Genomic DNA, 21,620 nt, shown 5'->3' on the forward strand with positions numbered 1-21,620 from the left:
TTTACAAGTATCAGAGACAAAAGAAGCCCCATCAACAGCATACTTATTAGCTAGAGACGTTAAAGCATTATGCATATTATTTTAAGTGTTTAATAAGGTATTTTTATCTTCTATTTCAGAAGATAGTAAATGCTGTAACTATATTTCTGGCAAAATAGGATCTATTTGAACCATAGCAAAGAAAGACTATTAAACAATTTACCCTGTAAATGCTTTTAAATCCTGCATTACACAGTTTGAACTCAATGGTTTTGACCTAACAAGTCAGGTAATGATACTGATTTTTAATATAGCCTACAAAAATGGAGAAAACACCAGGAGAGGGAGAAGCTGAAATTCCATCAGTAACCAGAAAGGATAAACAGGATAATTGTGTGGTCATGGGTCACAGTCAGCTTGAGAACCATGTCAGGGAAAAACCAAAAAAAATCAACTAAGAAGCTGACTTAGTACAGATAGAGCAAATATTTAAGACCTAATGTCAACACAGTTTGAGGGGACAAAAACAAAATGGTCTTTCAAACTGAAGACTTCCCTAATGAAATATTTAGTCAAACTGTTCCTAATAAAATCATCCTTTTTTGTTAAATCCATAATATGCATACTACAATTTCATTAATGCATTTTAAAGTGTAATGCAGCATGAACTCACTTATCTAGTATTTCTTCAGAAACAGCTAAATCAGAAAGACACTGCAGATTTATGCTGGTTTTAGTGACTCCACTGAAATCTGCTCTTCTTTTAGTCCCATACAAAATGTACCAGCAACCTGGAAAATCAAGTTTACAGGTGACACAAAAGGCATGCTGTAAATTACTAAAACAATCAGGGTTATTTGGCATTCTGACTCCATTCAGCTGTCAAAATGCAACTTGATGAACACATGCAAGACATCAGAGAACACTACAGAGTAATTCACTATAGAAAGCAGAGGTGTTGAAAAGATCTACAATGACACATAACTGGGCAAAATGATAAAACTTTATTATAAGGTTACTGAGTGAAGAATTACAGTATCTTACATACAACTAACTGAAACTATCAAGCAAATAGTATTATACTATTTCAGTACCCTAGCAAAAACTGGAAGTTTGGATGCTGAATTCCTTTCCCAAGAGACATGTAAGAAATGAGGAAACACTTGAAAGAGTGACCTTTGCAGTGAGGAACACTTAGTACTGGTTAGTCTAAGAATTAAGGTTAAGGATAAAGCAATTCTTTTAAATCTCTGTTGCAAGAAAGGAGTCTTCCTTTACAATAAGAATACTGCAGCAGTAACTCAGAGTTACACTGTGATGCCTTTGCTTCAGGTATCTGATATGCACAGTGGAACTCACACCTTGGCGTACAGGAAGAACAAACTCCATGCAGTTAGAACATGCCAGAGGACAGCATCTCTCCATGCCCATCTCCCTCCTTCACACCAACCCAAATGGCTACAACCAAGGTACCATATGGCAGGGATACAGAGAGAAAAAAGAACAAACCAAACCAACCAACTTTTCAGAGCAGTAATGCCACATATCTCCACTGATGGTGTCGCTCACAGAGCTACTCCTTTTTTCCCCCCCAAACACTTTTTATTGCAAAATGCAACACAATCCAGTGCTCCTCTTCTAGAAGAGCATCCTAATCACTAACCATAAACTGTTTCTCAGAAAGTTTTTGCTTTCCTCTGATGTTATATACTCTTAGTTTATTACTTCACAATGCTTCAAATTCAAGCATAAATGATAGAGCTGCCTCCACTCAATCTCTGTTACCTGCTTTTTACATTAGAGCCATACAGACAGAAGAAAGCTGAATCCTCTTAGGCTGAAAAAGAAAAAAAAATGAATCCAACATGTGTAGTGCCTGAACAAAAGGAAAACATTACTACCACCTCCTGTCCTACTTTTTTTCATTGCAACTTAAGAAAAATGTTCAGTTGTGGCATGCATGTAACACACCTATATGTATTACAGCACAATCACATTGGACACATGGCTCCACAGACATCAGTCAACTCAGTTAGGTTACAGCCAGCTCTGATCTGCTCCTTAATCTCCAAATAATTTTTTCTCATTATTTCCTTTGTGGTCGGATTAGTGTTTGGACAGCTGAACACATCAGGGAATTGACTTGGATGGAATTAACCAGATAAAAAACAGTCGTTAAGTTAAAATGACTGTGAAATCATCCTTTAGCATTGTTCTACCTACTTTCTGACCCTTAAATTGTTTTGGTGGAAGATACAAGCCAAGGTCTTTTTCTACATTAAACACTTACCTGATGAAGGAACATTTTTTACCCTAGTTGCTGAATTTTATTTGAAAATTCTTGTTTTTTCAGTCTTGTTTTAAGCAATCTACTTAATTTTGCGTGTGACTCTGTTTCCATTATCTCACATTAGGCAAGTAACTACATCTCTCATTGCAAACTTACTGCAGACTAGATAGTAGTGCAGCATGACTTCAAGGAGAAATGTGTTGTATTGGAACAACTGATTTATTTGGAAAACACTCAAACAAGATTTTAGGCAGAAAGCACCCTCTGGGTTCAGACATCACTATAATCTAAGTGATACACAGAATTTGCTAGCACTTGTTTAAGCACTATTATTTAAGAAAAAACCAAAATATTTAAGCAGTATTTGAGTGTTTGCTTCTATAATAAACTTCCATTAATAATTTTGAATAACATTTGGTATATATATATATATAAATTTAATTTTATAGTCAAGTTTCTACCACACAGTTGCAAGCATGTTGTGCTGAACTTATACTCCAGTTGTATTGAAGAACAAAGGGTAGTTCAAGGGCAGTATTTTAGCTTTACAGTCTTGTTTTCTGGCATACTTGATCCGTAGCTCAACTTTATTATGCCACTTAAGATAAACAAAAACAAAACCTTGCAACCTTCTCTAAGAGACATGCATTATGAGCTAAACTAAGCATTCCCTTGTTTCTTAGTCCCACAAAATGCGCAATCTCAGAATTTAATAAATCATCTGAATACTAACAAGTTAAAAACTCATTTGTGCTACTGCATAAAAAACGTTAAACCAGGTGTTTACAGGGTAACAGAGCCACTGAATGATAACTTCATTAACTTCCATTAAGCTAAACGACTCACAAATGGCATTTAGATCAGTAGTAAATCATCATCTAGGTCAGCAGGAAGCTCATTACAGACTGACAATCCAAGTGACAAACACTTTTCTACAAGTGCTATAGTAGTAATTTCCTGTGTGAAAGGCTTGCTGCTGTTCATGCATTCCTCGGGGGACACTTCTTCTCAGAGGATGTTACTCTTCCCCAGGAAGAGGAAGGAACCAGTTGTTATTGGATGTGTGGGCTGATAGCTGTCGGGCATTTTCTGCATGCCACAGAATCAGCTGTGAGAACTGTGAACACAGCTTAGATTTCCAGTCAAAGCGGAGGAAAACACTGCTTGAGCAGACAAGGTCAGAGCGTACATGTACAGTATCTCAGGAAACTGACAGAGAAATAATACCTGGAACTTCCATCTCTCTAGTTCCCAGAAATGTGCTGATTTGCTAAAGGAACAATATACAGAGATGGATCAACTTGAAAAGCATTCCTGAAACACAGTTGCCATGAGTAAGACCCTACACAAAGTAAATTTCTGTCAGTTTTAAAAGGCCTGTTGTCTTACAAAACGTGTGTGTATGTGGGCATATGTGCAGTTTTTTCCTGTTAGATCTCTCTCCTAGGCTTCCTGTTCTATAGTAACTCAAGCTCCCTCCATATGTATCATGACAGTTAGAGGGTGGGTCACCAGTAGCTTGTCCATGCCTATTCCAGTATCTGTTCACATCCCACTCGCTCTTTCTGAAATCACAGAAGTAATGTTTCCTTATTCTAATTGCTTATTTCCAAACTTCATTAAAAAACCAAGCCACAAATTATTTGATTCTAAAATTATTAGGGAGACAGAAGAGTGACAGACAAACAGTACAATCTCATGAAGTATATTTCCTCAGGAAAGCAAGCTAAAAATAGTATAGGAAATATTAGATTCTTGCATTCTCTTGTGCCCAAATTCAGAAGTCAGTCTCTGATAAAAACCTGACTTTCTCTCCAGCTCACTCAGAGAATATAATGAAGACTATTAAGGAACATCAGGACACGTATTATTGCTTAATTACGTAGAGGCACAACATATTTCCTGTACTCTCCTTGTAAACCAGCAGTTACATGCTGTGTTAGAACTGCATCACTGCAAAACACAAGGGCCGCTTGGATCATATTCCTCTTTTATTACATGCATTGAGTTCACCTTCAAGTATTGGATCTTTAAGCTTTATTTGATGCTAGTATTATCAAAGCATTCTACTTTAAAATATACAAATCTTTTTAAACATGCCTAGACCTCTACAGCAGCTCAAAATGCAAGTTTAGAAATTGACTGTTCAATATGCAGAACACTTCATCTTTTCAGCACTTGTGACAGAAGATGAGTAATTTTGTTCATATATACCATACCCTCTTTAGAAGGCTCTTAGCTGGGCAAATGAAAAAGTTGTCTCTACTGCTCCATGGTTTTTCCAGATGGATTGGGGTAGCCTTGGGGGGGAATAGGAAACATTCCTATCCTGAAAGCAGCTCAATGTGTTTAGCTGCAGAGCTGTGGGGAGAAGGCAGCCTATCCTCTTGCACCAGCCCCACACATTGTACCTACATAGCATGCAAAAAGTAGAAAAATCTGTCTAGAGAGTACTATAACCCAGGACAACACTAAAAATTGCCTGTCTAAAAGCAAGATTGGACAGAGGAGAGAACAGAGGAGGATTCATTTACAAAGACACAAAAGCACTATTCTTATTTTTATTCTGCTGCTGAACACTTCAGACTTCCTCCATTTACAGTATTTATTCTATGTTTGTATAAGCCTTAGCATGAAAGATTCAGAGCCTGTTTGAGAGTTTTTTTGGTATGTTCATCTGTGACAAAGCTGCAGATGGGCTTTACCTCAAAACTTCAGAGACACAGGATCTCTTCACACTATTTCTTAATTTAATTCTGTGCTTGTCATTGGGAGTTGACTGTTCAAATAAGCATCTACTGGTAATCAGAAGAATGGCAGTCTATGAAAAAGATTCATAGCTATTCAGGGAGTGGCCTCCCTTATTTTTCTGTCTGGGAACAAAGAAGGAAAGGTGATGGAAGAGGCTGGGAACTGTCAATTCTTATCAAAGTCCTTTTACTGGTGGGATCACTCCTCAGCACAGAGCTCAGTCCAACTGGCAACTGAGTTTTGGACAAGGAACACAAGCAGGGCAGATTCCAGTCTTTCTTTCAAAGGGAATACTGCTTGAACTTTTTTTTGGCAGAGAAAAACATATGCATATCATGCAATGATCACAGTTAAGTGAAAGGTTAAATGTCTGAAGACATTTAGGAAAGTTGACATCCATGAACTACAGAAAGCTGTTGTGCTTTCAAATGAACTATAACAAACAGAAAAGGTAACTACTCTGCACAATGAAGTGCCATATGACTTTGGTTCTACCAGCTGTTTCCTTCTGAATTGGACTTAAGCCCCAGATGAGATGATCTATGTATAAAATTGCCCATTATTTCCTTTCTTCCTTTTCCCCTCCCCTTAACCGCACTGAAAACAGTTGGTGTTTATTTCCACATAAGGCTGAAGCCAGGAAAGGATCAGAATAAATTTGAAGTTGCATGGTAAGGAAAATATGAAGCATTTAAAAATTTCATTTAAGACATAATTTCTATTACTATCCTGTCCTATTGGATTCTAGAGTTGTTGTTAAGCCATGCAAGGAAGAGACATTACTCCAAGACCTTTTCAAAGTAAGTTTCCATGAGGAAGAATAGTTGACTAAGCCTTCATATATGCAGAAATGGAAGAACAGATGCAAATTTTCATTCATAATTGCTGTCTTTCCAAATACATGGGATGTTTTTTGATTGTGGGGCTTGGGGTTCTTCTTTGTGTTCAAAAAAAGGCAGAGAAAAGTGTGTCAAAAATGCCTAAACCCTGAAATACAAACTGCAAGAGCAATGTGTACCGAACAAATTGAGTACAGATAATTCTACCTTTTGCCTCAAGACACCTACTATAAATGCAGTACAAACTTTCTATTTTAAAACTTAGCATGTCCTTTTTGCTCCAAACAGAAACAATCCTTATCTTTCCTCACTCAGTAATTAACCCAGTCTTAAGTTTGTAGAAGTTCTACTGTAAACGAACAATAAGAATGTCTTGTTTTTAGTGTTAAATAGCACTGGAAGAGAAAGAACAGCAAATATCTCCCAGCCAGTACAGACATTCTGACTTCCAGATTACAGTACATTGCTTTGCTTCCTCCAAATCCTGTTTACATGAGCAAGGTCAGGGGATGAAACATAAGAGAGCCTCTACAGTGATTTCCTGCTGCTGTCAGTAAAAACTACAGAGAATACCATCAACTTTCCCTTGTTTCCAGCAGCTTATCAGGGACCAGAGGTTACGAATGTATTACCTTACAGAACTGAAAAGACCTGACCTCCCTCATGACTAAAACTAAAATCAGAGGATGAAACAGGAGGAAGTAGTCCCAAAGGGAAATAAAACTTCCAATTTTTCCTTTTCGATGATAGTTCAGAAAACAAAGGCAATGTTAAGCTGCTTGACACACGGAGAAGAAGGGGTGGGAGAGAGGTAGTAATGCTTTCAGTCTTCAATGAAACAGAAAGGAGAAACAAACACCACCCTCAGCCCCCGAATTTGACTCCAATTTAGTGAATATTTTCAGAGTGCAAAAGGCTAGAACACACCTAATTTCTAGTAACTGCAACATAGGAAGACTCTTATCACTGGAAAAGTCAGGGCATTACACAACTACCAGTTTGTTAGGCATACACAGCTAATTTTTACAGTGTTTTCAATAATACACAGGAGAACTGAATAAATGAATCATCAAATCCAAAGCTATTTCCAAACCATAATAATACACAGAAGTTCTTAATGGTTTTATAATTGTAGTCCAAAAGAAAGTAACTCCATACTGAAGATTACACTGAAATTTTTCCACTGACAACAATCACACTCCCTTCACAGACTTTACGAAAAGAAGTTGCACCAGTATGAACCTCAGATGAAAAAAAGATTTTTCACCATGTTCAAAACAAACTGGCCTTAGTACTAAGCTAGAAGAGAAGCTGAAAAGATAAGGTGTTTACAATTCAGGCAGTTTAATAATTGAAGTGTTTTCAGCAAAATTCCTGTAAGAACATTCATATCTGCATATCTTAGCTTAACCTCTGCAGCAAGAAAATACAACTAAAATAAAAAAAAAACCAAAAAACAAAAAAACCAGGCATTTTAAGTGTGGAAGCTGCAATGGATTGTTGGTTTTGATGAAGCAAGAAATTAAAATTCCTTGAAAAGAGGAGGAGGAGTGGGAGGAAGAGATACTAGTATTTTCTTAGACAGCTACAGCTCAAAATAAATGAACTGCTAAGAAAATATCTAAACATATATTTTAAATTCAAAGTAAAGAATCAAAAGTGTTAAATTTTTAAAAATTTGTTTTTAAAATTTTCTCTAGGCAGACTGTTGTCAAGAATAGATGATGGTGATACTTTGCTGCACTTTAATTATCTGGAGTAGCGTGTCCTATTTTGGGTTTCTTGGTCCCAGATGGATACTGACATCTTGGAGCAAGTCCAGTTGAGAGTGACCAAGATGACAAAGGGGCTGGAACATGTGAGAAACAAGAAAAGGCACAGAACCAGGTTTGTTCAGCCTTAAGGAAGAAAAGATACAGGGAGATCTTGCTGCTATCTCAGATATCTAATGGGTAGATAGAAAGAAGACAGACACATCTAGAGGACCACTGTGAATTGAAGGTAACAGACATGCTGGAACATAGGATATTTTAGCTACATATTATGAAAAAGATTTTTTTTTTTTTTCAATCAAGCACTAGAGCAAGCTGCCGAGAAAGGTGGTGGAATTCCTACCCCTACACATTATTAACAAATTAACTGGACAAGGCTTTTAAGAACCTGATCCAAGTTGGCTTTGCTTTAAGGGGAAGGTTAGATTAAATTACTCCAGATATCCCTCTCAACCTAGACTACTCTATCATTTTCATTAACAAATCTTCACAGAAGCAAGAAAAAGGAAATACCTTTTTAGCTCTGTCACAAATTATCTTACGGGTAGTAATGATGTATCTCCCATAACATAGTAGGACAGGACACAATTCCAGCTGAAGAAAAGATTCTCAGTAAGAAGAGCACTTTCTCCTATTCTCCTTTCTTGGGGACTAGATTGAGACCTACAGATGTTTTTGACTACTTACTGTCAGTAATCTTGGTAGTTGTTCAACAAAACATTACAAGGTTTTGCACAGACTTCCAATCTTCCTGGAGACATTTCAGGGAGCTTTAGGGAACTCACTAGAGATCCTACAAAAGCTTCAGTGTTGTTATTTGTCCCAAAGAAAGGCTGTATTTAAAGACTTGTATTTTCTCGCATGACTGTCTCAATTATCTCTCCTTCAGTAGAAAAATTAAAGTATGTGTGTTGATTAGCTGCTTCCAGTGGTCTAGGGACTTGTCAATATGTTTGGTAAACAACCTTTAAGATCCTGCTGTGTTACATGCATGAAAAATACATTGAACAAGAATGTGTAAAGATACCTAAGCACAGAGTGAGTTTTTCTCTGTACATATCAGAAGGGCAGGACAACTCCTTAAGGCAGAGCAAAACACTTCAAAAAGAATAAGTAGGTATAGACAGGACATATGTAAATTACCCCACAATCTGATCAAAACTTTTTGCCATTTGAACAGCATTCTTTCAGTAGAAGTAGGGCCAAAAAGCCATAAAACGTTTTAAAATTGGTCTTGATGTGTGTGCAGGGAAAAGTGCACAGTGATAATGTCTTTGATAAACAGTAGAAAAAGAATAGCCTATTGGGGCTGGAATCAGGGATAGGATGGTAGGGTGATAAATTAGACTAGAGATTGGCAACCTCAAGTTGGAGAAGGATTAAAAAAAATACAAATAATGCACAAAAGCAGTATCATTCAACTGAGGATGAACTGTATCAACAGGAAATCTGTCAGTGAAGGTGTGATGAGAATAAATCCAGCATCCGCCACCCGCCCTTGTTTCTTATGAAGAACACATCAAGCCTTCATTAGACAGAGTCTCCATACAATAGGGAAGCTGAGACAGCTTCAGATGAAAAGGTCCAAGTCACTGAGATCCAGAACCCTCTAGAAACAAGACACAAAGGGTCTAGGTGGCTGGCCTGATTAAGAAACAGGTGATAATTCCACAAATGAGAGAAGCTGGTAATGCAGCAGACAGACACTGGACAGGAAGATGATGCTAAAGGATGAGCTGATACTAGAAAGCAGGGAGGATCAGATAGGTTGGCAAAGTTGGAGCGTTATTTACTATGGGAGAGGAAGGATAGTAGTGGCAAAGAAAACACACAAATGATTCCTGAATTTGTGCGAACAGTGGTGTGTTGAACAGGACAGTTGCCCTTGAGGCTACAGTCCAAGAAACAAGAAATGATCCTAGATGGAAAAAGATGTAGATGGTGAATGTTGAAACACAGAAAGGTGAGAATCAATGATGAATGTCAGATTAAAATACTGGACGGAAAAAAAGTAGCAATTACTGATTGCAGACACAGTCAAAAAGTGTAAATTCTGAAGCAAGATTTTTATAATGAAGATAATAAAGCCAGACAGACAGCCATCAGAAAAATGCTGTGTCTCTTGGGTCAGTGTATTCCTACAAGTTCAGGGCATAAAGTTTTATAAGCTACTTTCAAATCAGAAGCATTAATGGAGACTAAGTGATTTGTAGGTATGTAAAAAAGAATTACAGTGCAACCATACATTTGAACTCTGTGATGAGCAGTAAGTAATGAACACAGAGTACTTGAAAGTGATAGGATGTCAAATTATATCTACCACAATCCACTATCTGTGAAGCCTACTAAACTGATGTCTTTAAGTCTAGAAAGAACCATATTTCCTTCGTGAAAACATGACAACTGATAAACCTTAAAATATATAACATTATCAGCTCTCAAATACAAATTATATGATTATTTGATTTCAAATAAAGGTTTCTTATCAACCTGTGTATCATGATCTTCAATAAACAATCCTAAAGAATTTTATATAGTACCTTCAGAACATAGCTTTCATAAAGCATTCATGACAAAATAGAACAGCAGAAACCACACCTGCTGCCTTTTTGTAATTATTAACCCTTCAGCCACACAAATTCTTTGTGGTAACTAAAATTGCTCAAGATAGAATTTGTGCCTTCACAGGAACAGATTCAGAGCTAAAAGAAAAATTTTCATTTTAATCTAATTCTAGAACAGCATGTCTTTTAGATTTCATACCAGGAGAGCATATTTCTCCTCCTACGAAACTACCACTAAAACATTGACTTCCTCTCCTCCCACATGCCATACCAATGTCATATGTAAAGCTAACACTGGAAGACTCTAATCATATCATTCTGTCTTAAAACATATTACTTTTTTTCCTTCTAGAGGACTGTTAATTGGCTTAAAAAAAGAAAAATTAAAACACCACTTTTAGAATTGTATTGGTGAGACAATGATTCTTTAGGTTTCCCATTATTTGCAGATAAAGACAGAATTACAAAAAGTGTTTGAGAATAAGTCACAAATTTTAACAGTAATATTTAGATGTAATTAGCATGGGCTTAGAAATAGAATTTCTACCAGTACAGTGGTAAATTACAGGTATAAAATGAAAGCTTTGCTATTACACCATCTTCTGGTTAGACTTGGGAACTGTGACAGAAAGTTTAAGTTAAGAATTTAGGATATTGAGCTCTGAGCACTTGACAAGTGTTAAAAATCCATTTCATTCAGATGGACAGTAAAAGTACATTTCTGTAACGTTACCTATATCCTACCCTTTTTCTTTTTTCCTTTTTTTTTTTAAAGCAACTTACAGGAGTACTGATAGGTGAAGATGGTCTAATCTCTATAACAACTGGGTCAGATGTTTGCATATCAGGCAAATCCAAGGCAGGGTCGACCTGTTGAAAAGGAATTATAATATTATTTCAGCACCAACAGAGAAAGGGAAATAAGATTGAAATAAAAAGTGAGGACACACACAGCAGCCCAGATCGATCAGATCCCAACCCCCATTAAAGTTTCTCAAGTCATCTACCACTGACAGACTGTTGATATGCTTACTTCTTCTGTACCAAACTCTGATTGCCAAAATAACTCGAAAAGCACTTTGGTGGAAAACAGGTAGGAGGTAACACTGAAATCTGTGATAAATTAAACAGACCAAACACAAATTACACTGCTCCTGAAGCCACAGGAAAAACTGCTTTATATGGGACAATGTCAGAGGCTGATTGATCAGATATGACATCACAGTATCTGCAATTTTGCTCTTAATATCACAGTTACTACTTGTTTATTTTTGGATATAGGAGTTAATCTGTAACTTTAGCAATATTTTGCTAATGGCCTTTCCTGAAGCAGAAGCATTAAGAAAGTATCAGAGAATATGAACTTTGAGAAAGCTGCTGCTGATTTTATCTTATGGTTTCACCTAAGGATCAGAATAATCTTCCCATAAAAATCTGTGTGCATAGTTCCCTACCACTATACTATCTAGGTGTATCACAGCCTAAGGTGTTCGCTCTCTCAGCACGATGCATGGTATTATTATTTTATGAACTGGCAACTTTTAAAAAAAAGACTAGATGACTTTCAAATGACCAAGAATTCCGATGTAACAGAAAGAAATATATTTTCTCTTTCCAATTTTTTATCAGTAATCCAGAGACAGTATTAATTCCAACCACCTTACTGAAAGTGGGAAAAAATAAATAAAACCCCCAAAACTCAAACTTGCCTATTGACAGGGTTAAGTTTAGTTGCTGAAAGTTTCTTAGATACAAGGGTCATCTTATTTTGATTTTTCAAGAGGAAGAGCCTACCTGAAGACAGTCATCTGAAGACTGTCAAAATCAGCTTTCAATTTGATTAAACACTGTTCTTTGTTCTAGACTGGGGCCTTCAAGCCAAATATTCTTTTTTGTACTGCCACCTAGTGTAGATTTGAATTTCCTTCATCTAATATTTACAACTGAAATTACACCAAAATTTTTACAATGAAATTAAATCAACAGAAGCTATTTGTGTGCAACATATAACCTCTATGCACCTTAATATGTTCAAACCTCAAAGCTATGTTTTGAAAGAAACATTTCTAATCTTCCATTTCTTTTAAAGAATTCTCTGAGAGCATATGAAAGGTCAATTATATACAAACATGGCAAAATCAGAAATACAACTCTCACCAAGTAGAATGCACTTTTTAGTACATTACACTAAAACTGCATAACTGATTAAACATACTGTTTTCAAATAATGCCACAAAGTCCTTATGTCAAAGAGAAAACTGGGATTTATCTCAGCTAAATTTAGACATACTGCTAGACACCTGTATTTGAGCTGGTAATCACCCAAGATTACCTCTATGGTCAACAGAAAAAAGTAGGTGCCTTTAGAGAGCAAATCATTTAGTTACATTTCCAAGTTGTCTGGAAAACCGTTAAAGGCATTAAATCTCTACTTGCTCGAACATTCAAGAATCACATTGATCAGTGCAGGTGGAGAACAGTTGTAAAGATTTGTAAGTCAAGAACATGAAATTCAACACTGAATTAAAATTCATGCTACTGCTGGTCAGAGGAGGAGACACAACTAATGATTTTCTTGTAAAAGTTAATTCTATCTCAAAAAATAAATAGGTAGAGAGAAAAATAATAGAAAAGGTATCTGAAATATTACTAGTTTTGATATATAGCCTTGAAGAGTGAATAAGAAAAAGTTATCAGAAAAGGCAAAATACACTCAAGCTCCATCTTTCTGTCCCTATCCTGAAGGCAAAACACCAGGTGATACCTGCAATTCTTAATGCCCTTGTGCAAGCTGCTTTATCCAAAACAGCATTTCCATCAGGTGATGTGTGAAAACACTGCAACAGTGTCTCTGATCCCAGCTGAAGAAATTCTAAGCCAGCTCAATTTTTTGTGTATATTATTTGCCCAGAACCAAGTTCTGGAATTGCATGACTTTGCCACACTGAGACAAGCAGGGATGGAGAAGCAATAGCTAACCAAAAGCAGTTTAAAAAAAAACAAAAAAGAAGATGCGTGAAACATTAGGAATTTTTAAAAATTGGGAGTGAATTATTTCCCTCCTGAGTTCTGCCTGTACATCTGTTGAACTTTTCATGTTCTATCACCTTAGGATAAGGCAATCCCTTTACATTCCTCTTACAGAGTGACTAAACTTAAACACACCTCAAGCATTTCGATGACATTATAGGCTTGTAGCAAACTGTAAGCAGTTATTGATACATTTTGAAGACACTGTAGTGGCTTGTAGCAAATGTTAAGCAGTTATTGAAACTTTGAAAAACCCGGTGCCTGAACTGCCTCCCCTGCCTGCCTGTAACTCTTTCATCTGTTACCAAGTCTCTCAGAGTAGCATTACTTCCATCATGATCAATTATCTTACCCCATTCACAAAGAAATATGAAGAGAAAGTAAGTCCTGCTTATTATCTGAGATGTAGATAAGATACTAGGAAAAAATTGTCATTACAACTGCTGTGCTGTAGGGGAACAGATCACACAGAGATACTGGGGAATCACCATCCCTCTTCAAGGCACCCTAACTAGACACAGCTAACCTGATGTACTACTGACAAGAACAGATGACTTACAGAAGCTCCCTTTGACATGTATGATTCCATTCCTTCTTTTTCATATATTAGAAACATGATGAGCCTTTGAAAGATGAGGGTGGCATTGCAGAGGAACTGCCTAACACTAGAATTCTATTGCCTCTGGCTTAGAAAGAGGTTGGAATGTTACAAAACTAAAATGTTTTAACTAAAGAAGGACAAAAATACTTTTCTTTTTTTTCCTTCTCCAGAGTACATCATAGCACAGTGGAACTAGACATTATGCTTTTTCTCAGTTAGAAGAAATACTTAAGATGGAACACTGAAAAATTTCAAGCACAGTTAGTACATGCTAACTAAAGCATGTTACTGCTGGTAGGAACCTGATACTAGTTTTGTCTGGATAAATTATGTTCCTGTTCAGTTGGTGAGGTCTGTTCTTGCTCATCACAACAAAAATCCCATAATTTTTGTTGAGACAGACAGAAGGGGCAACAAAAAAGTAGGAAAGACATATGGAGCAACAAAACTTGATAACTTCACCTCAACTCTATCTAAATTATTATATTATTACATTATTTTGAAAATTAGCCGCAAAAGAGATCCTAAGCACCATTACTATATTATTTACAAATATAAAAATATAGTACTTTACAGTAATATGAGTTTTGTTGAAACTATCAGATGCTGTTTTGTCTCAGAGAACATAATATAACTGATGTTTACTTGAGAGAAAGACATTCTAGCAACAATGTGATATTAACAGAAAACTAAATACAGCAACTCACTTAAAATCCTGAAATCAGGCCAGCAAATATACCATAAAGCGTTCAAAACTTTGCTAAGACAAAGCCATAGAGCCCTTTCCCTACTACAGAGCAGCTACAGGAGCCTATAAGCTGCTACAAATGCTGCAGCCATGAATAAATGCAGATATTAGGCTAAGTGAAATCTGTCAAAGCTAACTAATAAATAATTTCTTGACATTCAACTATTGAATTTCCTTGATGAGCCCTTTCAGTATTGATAATGAGGTGCTTCCTAGCCTTAGTCTAACGTTAGCCTGAACTCATCAGTGCTTTTCCAGAGCTTCTCAATTACCCAGGACCAGGGAAAAAAAAAATCTGAAAAACTGCTTTAGAGTATATCCACATCTTTGCCAGGCATGTAAGCAGCAGAGAGGTCTGGGAATATTGACCTGAAAAGAAAGCAACAGAACCCTGCAGCTACTTAACTTCATTCCTTTACCTTACATTGAATATGAAAGTCCAGCATGGAAGTTTATTTATGAACCTCATCATACATGCAGTCATTCTGTTCTGACCAAAATGCTAAGCATTAGAAAGCTTCACATCCAACTTGACAAGTATTTTGATTAGTATTCTAAAGCTCATTGAAGATTCAGATGCCTTCTGCAACACCTGGAGTGTTATTTCAAAAACCCAATTATCACCTATGTTTTCCTTGAATCAGATGTAGAATACAAACATACAAGCAATAAAGTAATTTCAGCATAAACCTGCCAGCACCAGCTTGCCTAGTAACCCTAATGCACATTCATAAATTATGGTTGCTTCCAAAGTATTATATATAACAATAAAAAGCTCTCTGGTGTACATAAAACATAGTTAACTATAAATGCCAGACAGTGTTTACAGAAGCTTCTTGTTTCCTATATTAGACAACTTAGTGCACTCACCTCAACTGACTGAAATAATTCATCATGAAGATTAGATGGCCTCGGGTAAATATCAAGATGAGCAGGATCATCAATACATGTTCTTCTAAAATTGTGTTTGAGAACTTCTTTATAATCCAAAGAATCAAAGTTGGTTTTCCATAGAAATACCTGTAAGAAACCCTCATATCAGTAACTAATTGAAGGCTATTCAGTACTGGAAACTTTACTATGCAGTAAATACTTGATGATGGTGATGATGATGATCTTACTAATAGATCACTGCACCATAATGAGACTGCAGTGATCTCTTAGTCTGATCTCTCCTGCAACATAGGCGCTTCCTCAGAGTATCTTGTACTTCAAATCTAAAAGATGTGTTTCAATCTATTAAAAAAATAACCTCTAAAATACGTCTATAATCATAAAACAAAGCAAACTCATGTCCTGCTGAACTGTCCCAAGTTACTTTTCTGCCAGATCAAGGGGTCATATACTGTTAAATTTCTGCCCCCTATAAAGGCTTGCAGGTCAAACAAGAAAGTTTGAAGGAATCACAGTAATGAGAGAGTTCCACAGAACCCTAAAACACCTGGTTCCAGTGTTTTAGCAACAGAAATCTCTATTCTGAGCCTTGCCCAATTACATTCTAGGTAAAAACAATATGCAAGTCACACAATGGCCAAATGCAGAAGGTCATAGAATGTAGAGGTAGTTCAAAGGTGTTCTACCCCATCCTATGAATATTTTGGGAAAAGAAATCGTAACACCATGTTGCTTTCATGTCACAAAATAATTGCATATTTAAATAATTAAGTTTATATGATTTGTGAACGCTTTCTTACTTTAACTACTAAGGGAGAAAAGAGAAAACGTTTGAGACACTTAAAAGTTACCAGAAGTCCAATATTGATATCTACTGTTGCTAGCTAAATTAAAGAAAACAAAGCTGGGAGCATAATCTGACTTAAAATTACTTCCCTGTCCAGACAATATTTTCACATTTTTCAGATATTAATAAACTCTACATAAGCAATACAAATCACAGATTTGTTCACAGAAATTTCAAGCACACTAAATCACATTTTTAATGTATTCCTAAGTAACTGCATTGCTACGAGTTCATTTCAGGTTCAACATCTGTCATGACTTTCTGGAGTCAAAGAACCTGAATATGCACTGGGAGATACAGTGCACCAATAAAGGTGACCCCAAACTAACTCAGACATTATAACAGTGAGAGAGGGATGCACAGATGTCAGTCAAACTACATAAACCATCCTCAGAACCTGGCACATGCAGGACTTTTAGATGTTAGATTAGTTCACAGCAGCTCCTGCTTTCTCTCCTTCCTCAGCTGTGTATGTTCTACTTCCATCATTCAGTCCGGAATAAACTTATTTACATTTTTTTAGTAGTTTCCCCCTCATTTTTTTTCAGGCTAATTTTCTGCTGGTTTAGTGGTTTGAAGTGTTTCAGCACTGAGTGTAAACAATATTACAGGCAGGAGGCAGCTCAACTTTTATCAGTGGTGAGCTTTTGAGCTGCTCAAGATCTAAATATGTTTAATTTTGTTCTAAAGTAAAAGACCATGTCTCCACAGCTTCATCATTACAGATTAAAAAAATTAGTAAGAGTAAAACCAGCATAGAAACATGCATATATGCCTTGAGTATCTCAACCGCAACGCAAAAGTAAAAGCAAAATGCACAACCCTAGAAAAATGGACATTCCATGAAGAATATAGCATTCTAAACTAACATTCCCTTCATATCGAGGCCTTCATCAGATACAATGAGTTGTCCCTTCTATGTAGTAACTGAATTAACAGCATATGCTTCTACTTTCCAAAGGAATAGGTATAATTTTGCTCTTTTGCATAAAAGGTCTTATGTTTTCCATGGTAACAGGTTAATGAAAAAAATTGCCATGTGCACATATAGCCAACAGAAGAACATGAACTTCAGAACACTACTCCTTGAGATTTTTTTGTTTGAGGAAAGAAGCAAATAGAAACAAAAGTATCGAATGTTTGTTTCAAATATTTAATGTGCTTCTGAACAATGTTGTCAGCTGGTTTTGCACCAACCCGTGAAACAACAAGCAGAGATACTGGTTTTCCTTCTTTGATGGAGGAAAACCAGACTGTATCTGTTGTTTAAAAATGTAATAGTCTTGAAAGAATATGTGTGTAAAGGAAGCAGTCTTCAGTAACCTTAGAATGCATCAGCTGCCTCCAACTCATGCTGTGAACAGACAGTATATTTTGGATACTGCATGAGGGACAGAAGATGATACTTTTATGGCTAGCCTCTGCTCATAAGCGTGATGTTGCTGATTTGCCAGGAGAACTTTTTGAACAAATACACCCTACAATTACAGTAAACCAACAATCACAGTGTGTTGAGAAGAAGTCCCACAACTATCCTCCAGGCACACCTGGAAGAAGGCTGTGGACAGGTCAGCAAAGCAGGATGTTTGAGAAGTACAAACAAAGTTGTGTGTATATACCAACAGAAAATTGACACTGAGGAATAAAGTTCTTATGTTTACTATAGATAAAGATATCCTCCTTGGTAGTTACCCAACAGTGGTTAGCACTGCACATTTTAAAACTTAGAAAAGTGAAAGTTGCAGCAAAATAAGTATTCCTCTCCCACCAAAACTTCATAAAACAAAGGGAAAAACTTCAACAAACACAGGAAGGCCTGTTTTCAAATTTAAACAGTTATTAGACCTGCCATGACTACTTTTTAAAGTCAACATTTAACTAAGAAAGTGCTTCCTGATGAAACTGGATCTTCTGTCTCATGAACCCACAATGTCAAAGTGCAGAGAAATGTGAGACATAGATTTTTACCCACTTTCTCCATGATCTCATGCCCCAGCAGCTCTACAACAGGAAATCAGGGCAGGAAAAAGGCAATGACATGACTGCACTGAACACACATCATTCAGGGGGACCCAAATTCAAAGGAACTTTGAAGTAAGAGAGGCACATGTGTGTGCTTGGCATGTAATTGGAAAGCAGTGTTAAGCTTAATACAGTAGGTCCTTGCCTTCACCAGAGCTTCTCAGATTAATTTTCTCTAGTGTGACCTAGTTAATACATGCACTTCAGTTCCTCTCAAGTTAAGTATAATATACCAACAGCCATAAAACTCAAAGTACTCATAGCAGATAAGGCCAACAACACAGAATTACTTAAGATCTAAAGTTGCATTTTGGATCTTAAAACCTTATTTGAAACTTTAATATGGAAAATAAAAGATCATACTAGTGGGTCAAGAAATAAAAATCTTTCCTCCGTTCTTGGTTGGCTTTTGTGATTTTTTTCCCCTGCTTGTAAAATTAATATTGGATGTTTGATAACATTTCACTTTTCTAATCACTTCAAGTCTTGGCAGTGCTTCTTACTTAACACTTTGGGATAGAAAGCAATTTTTTAAATTATTCTTTCCCAAGACCATCTCTGTTACTAGCTGAAATTTATTTCACACTCCACAAAACAGAATATAACCACAAATTATGGTAAACTCAAAAGATCTTAATTTCTACAGCATAGTTTTTTTGTATCTAAATTGAGCTTTTAGCTTTTCTTAACAGGAAACAATAAAAATTACAATTAATATTAAGGAATATTTCAGACTGAAAATTTAAACCTTGTGCTAGAAAATTTCTTTTTGGAAAATTTAAAGACCTGATAGAGATTATTTCAAACTTGACAGTATTTTTTCTTAATTATGAGATTTATTACAGCAGACAGATTAATAACACTTGCTGTTTAACAAGTTTTTTTTAAATGCTCAAATGACTCTTCCCTTTATAAAACCCAGCACTTTACTGTTTCACCAAAGTAAATTAGTAAAGGTAGCACAAGAGTTTTTTTCCCTCAGTTTTAGCCAAAGTTTTCCCACTAATACAACTTAATTCCTACAATCACAGAGTAAGGACTTTAAAAGAAGTGAAAGCCTAATGAAGCAGCTAAGCCTTAATGCCAATTGCAACACAGCTAGTTTGACACTGAATTGTAACACTTTAAATATTTTTAGTTGAAAATCATTCCTTTATTACGTAGAATAGAATTAGCTAGTATTGTGGTCTTCCCCTTATTATAACATCCAATGGAAAGCCTATATAATACACTAGTAGACAGAATGCAAGTGAGCAATTACCATGGTACTGTGACATATTATATTTAACTCCCATTCACTCTAACAAGCATTAAGACATTTAATTTAAAGAGAGAATACCACAAACCTGAGCATCTTTTCCACCTGAGGCAAATTTTTCACCACCCTTTGAAAAAGCCACACAAAGTACAGGTCCCTAAAAAAGAAATAGCATACAGTAAAATTATGCTATTACTGTAGTCATGGTATTTAGTGCAAAGAGAAAAACACTGATGCCATTATCTAATATAATAGATTTTTCAATTTTAATAAAATAAGGAACAATTTTACTGTAGTGAAATTTCTGCAAAACAATCTGATCGAGGAATTAATATTGCATATTTTTGTAAGATGTTGCCTTACAACAATCTATACTAGGAAAACAGTGGCATTATCCTTTGATTTTATGTTTCAGCTTGGCAATGAAAAATTACAAAATATATATTACATTACTCAAAGCAATATGTTTGAATGATTTATTATCAAAAATAGGGTTTGGCATTAACAGGAAAAGGAGGAAATGCCTGCCATTCTTCACAGAAGTTATCTTCTGTTAGCTTCCCCCTCCTTAGAAAACACTAGTTTTCCAGAGACAAAAAGACTGAAGCGCCAAATAACATCATTTTGAAAATCAAGTGAACTATTAATGAATTCACACGTGTAATATCAACAGATAAAAAGCACCTTCACAGGTAAAACTGATGCATTTCCTTAACCACTTGTGACAAGGTGCATTAATACAACACCTTGCTGCCCACTAAATTTTATCTGCAAGCTGCAAGATAAAAGACACAATGGCATAAATGCATTTTCCTTTTGTAAAGATACTGAACAACCCATTAAGATCTCCATTTAAAGGGGATTATTGTATATACCTTGTGTCCATGAAGAGTGTAAATAAGTCTTTCTTCTAAGAGGTCCAGAATCTTAACAGTACCATCAGTAGAAGCAGTGATGAGGTAGTTACCAGAAGGATGGTATGATATACAGTTAACCCCTGCTCTGTGAACTAATTTACAGAAGACAATATTCAAAGGCTGTAGATACCTACTAAGAGGAAATGTACAATTTATTTCTTTGCTCTTTTCTACTTCCCAAAGAACTACTTCATTTAAGGGAAAAACAACCAATGTGCTGGGGCATAGAAGACTCTCCAAAGTATCTGCTTAGTTCTATTCTAAAAATTAGGAGAAGCAAAGAAATAAAAAGGATTCATATTCGATTTTTAGGGTTGCTAGACTACGAAAAGATACTTACAAAACGTCAACATGACTTGTTTGTCCACTTTCCCCAGTAAGGAATGAAATAACATACTCTTAATAAATCACATGCAATTGCAAAGAGTCCCACTGTAAAGAAAATAAACCAAACTACATTGGTTTTTACCTTTGAAATGCTGCAGTAGCTTGTTCATTCGAATATCCCATAGTTTCACTGTGTGATTGGAACCTGCACAAGCTATGCATGTTCCACTTGGGTTGAAAGTCACAAAATTTGCAAATCTAAATATAAGTAATGAAATCAGATTGATTATGTGTTTCCACAGAAACATTCAGATATATATATATATTAAGCCCACAATATTAACACTGAGCTGCCACAAACTTATGTGGAATCCACATGCACAGAAACTCAAATAAGGCATTTCAAGTAATTGAAATAAGCATAAGAAAACAAGATGTGCATGACAAATCTTAATCTCACATTTGTTAAAAATATGGTATAATTGATCCAAGTCAAATCTTCAGAATTTGTGCTAGAGTACAAAGTTCCTAGAAAATAGAGCTGCAAAGAATTTGCAAGCAACAAGTAAAATAATTTTTTCTAAGAACCAAGTATCCAGTTATGATAACATTTTGGACTGGAAAAAGCATGAAGGCAACCATGAAATCAGCAAAGCACATATACAAGATAAACATTCCACTAACTTGTTAACTAAATCTCTGGATCCAAGATGTTTAAGAAAACTGCATATAAGTAAAAGCAAGTATTTTTTAACCTTATATAAGGCGGATCACTTAAGGT

The 21,620-nt window shown here is 35.9% G+C and overlaps 1 protein-coding gene across 4 annotated transcripts in view; it reads right to left on the bottom strand.

Annotated features, from left to right (window-relative positions):
- Nucleotides 1-21,620, bottom strand: part of POC1B (POC1 centriolar protein B) — a 52,394-nt gene that overhangs the window by 18,717 nt on the left and 12,057 nt on the right. For 3 of the 4 annotated variants that reach the window (XM_085046271.1, XM_085046279.1, XM_085046290.1), the window contains 5 exons: nucleotides 20,982-21,097; nucleotides 20,471-20,604; nucleotides 19,684-19,752; nucleotides 15,445-15,594; nucleotides 10,979-11,065 (listed from right to left, as the gene is read on the bottom strand). In XM_085046271.1, the coding sequence (XP_084902397.1) occupies nucleotides 10,979-11,065; nucleotides 15,445-15,594; nucleotides 19,684-19,752; nucleotides 20,471-20,604; nucleotides 20,982-21,097 (556 nt within the window). Of the gene's footprint in view, nucleotides 1-652; nucleotides 771-10,978; nucleotides 11,066-15,444; nucleotides 15,595-19,683; nucleotides 19,753-20,470; nucleotides 20,605-20,981; nucleotides 21,098-21,620 lie in introns of all 4 variants that reach the window. The other variant, XM_085046299.1, reaches the window with a different exon arrangement.

The sequence above is a fragment of the Lichenostomus cassidix genome, chromosome 1Aa, assembly GCF_008360975.1.
Source record: "Lichenostomus cassidix isolate B80296 chromosome 1Aa, HeHo_3.0, whole genome shotgun sequence".
NCBI classification, from domain to species: domain Eukaryota; kingdom Metazoa; phylum Chordata; class Aves; order Passeriformes; family Meliphagidae; genus Lichenostomus; species Lichenostomus cassidix.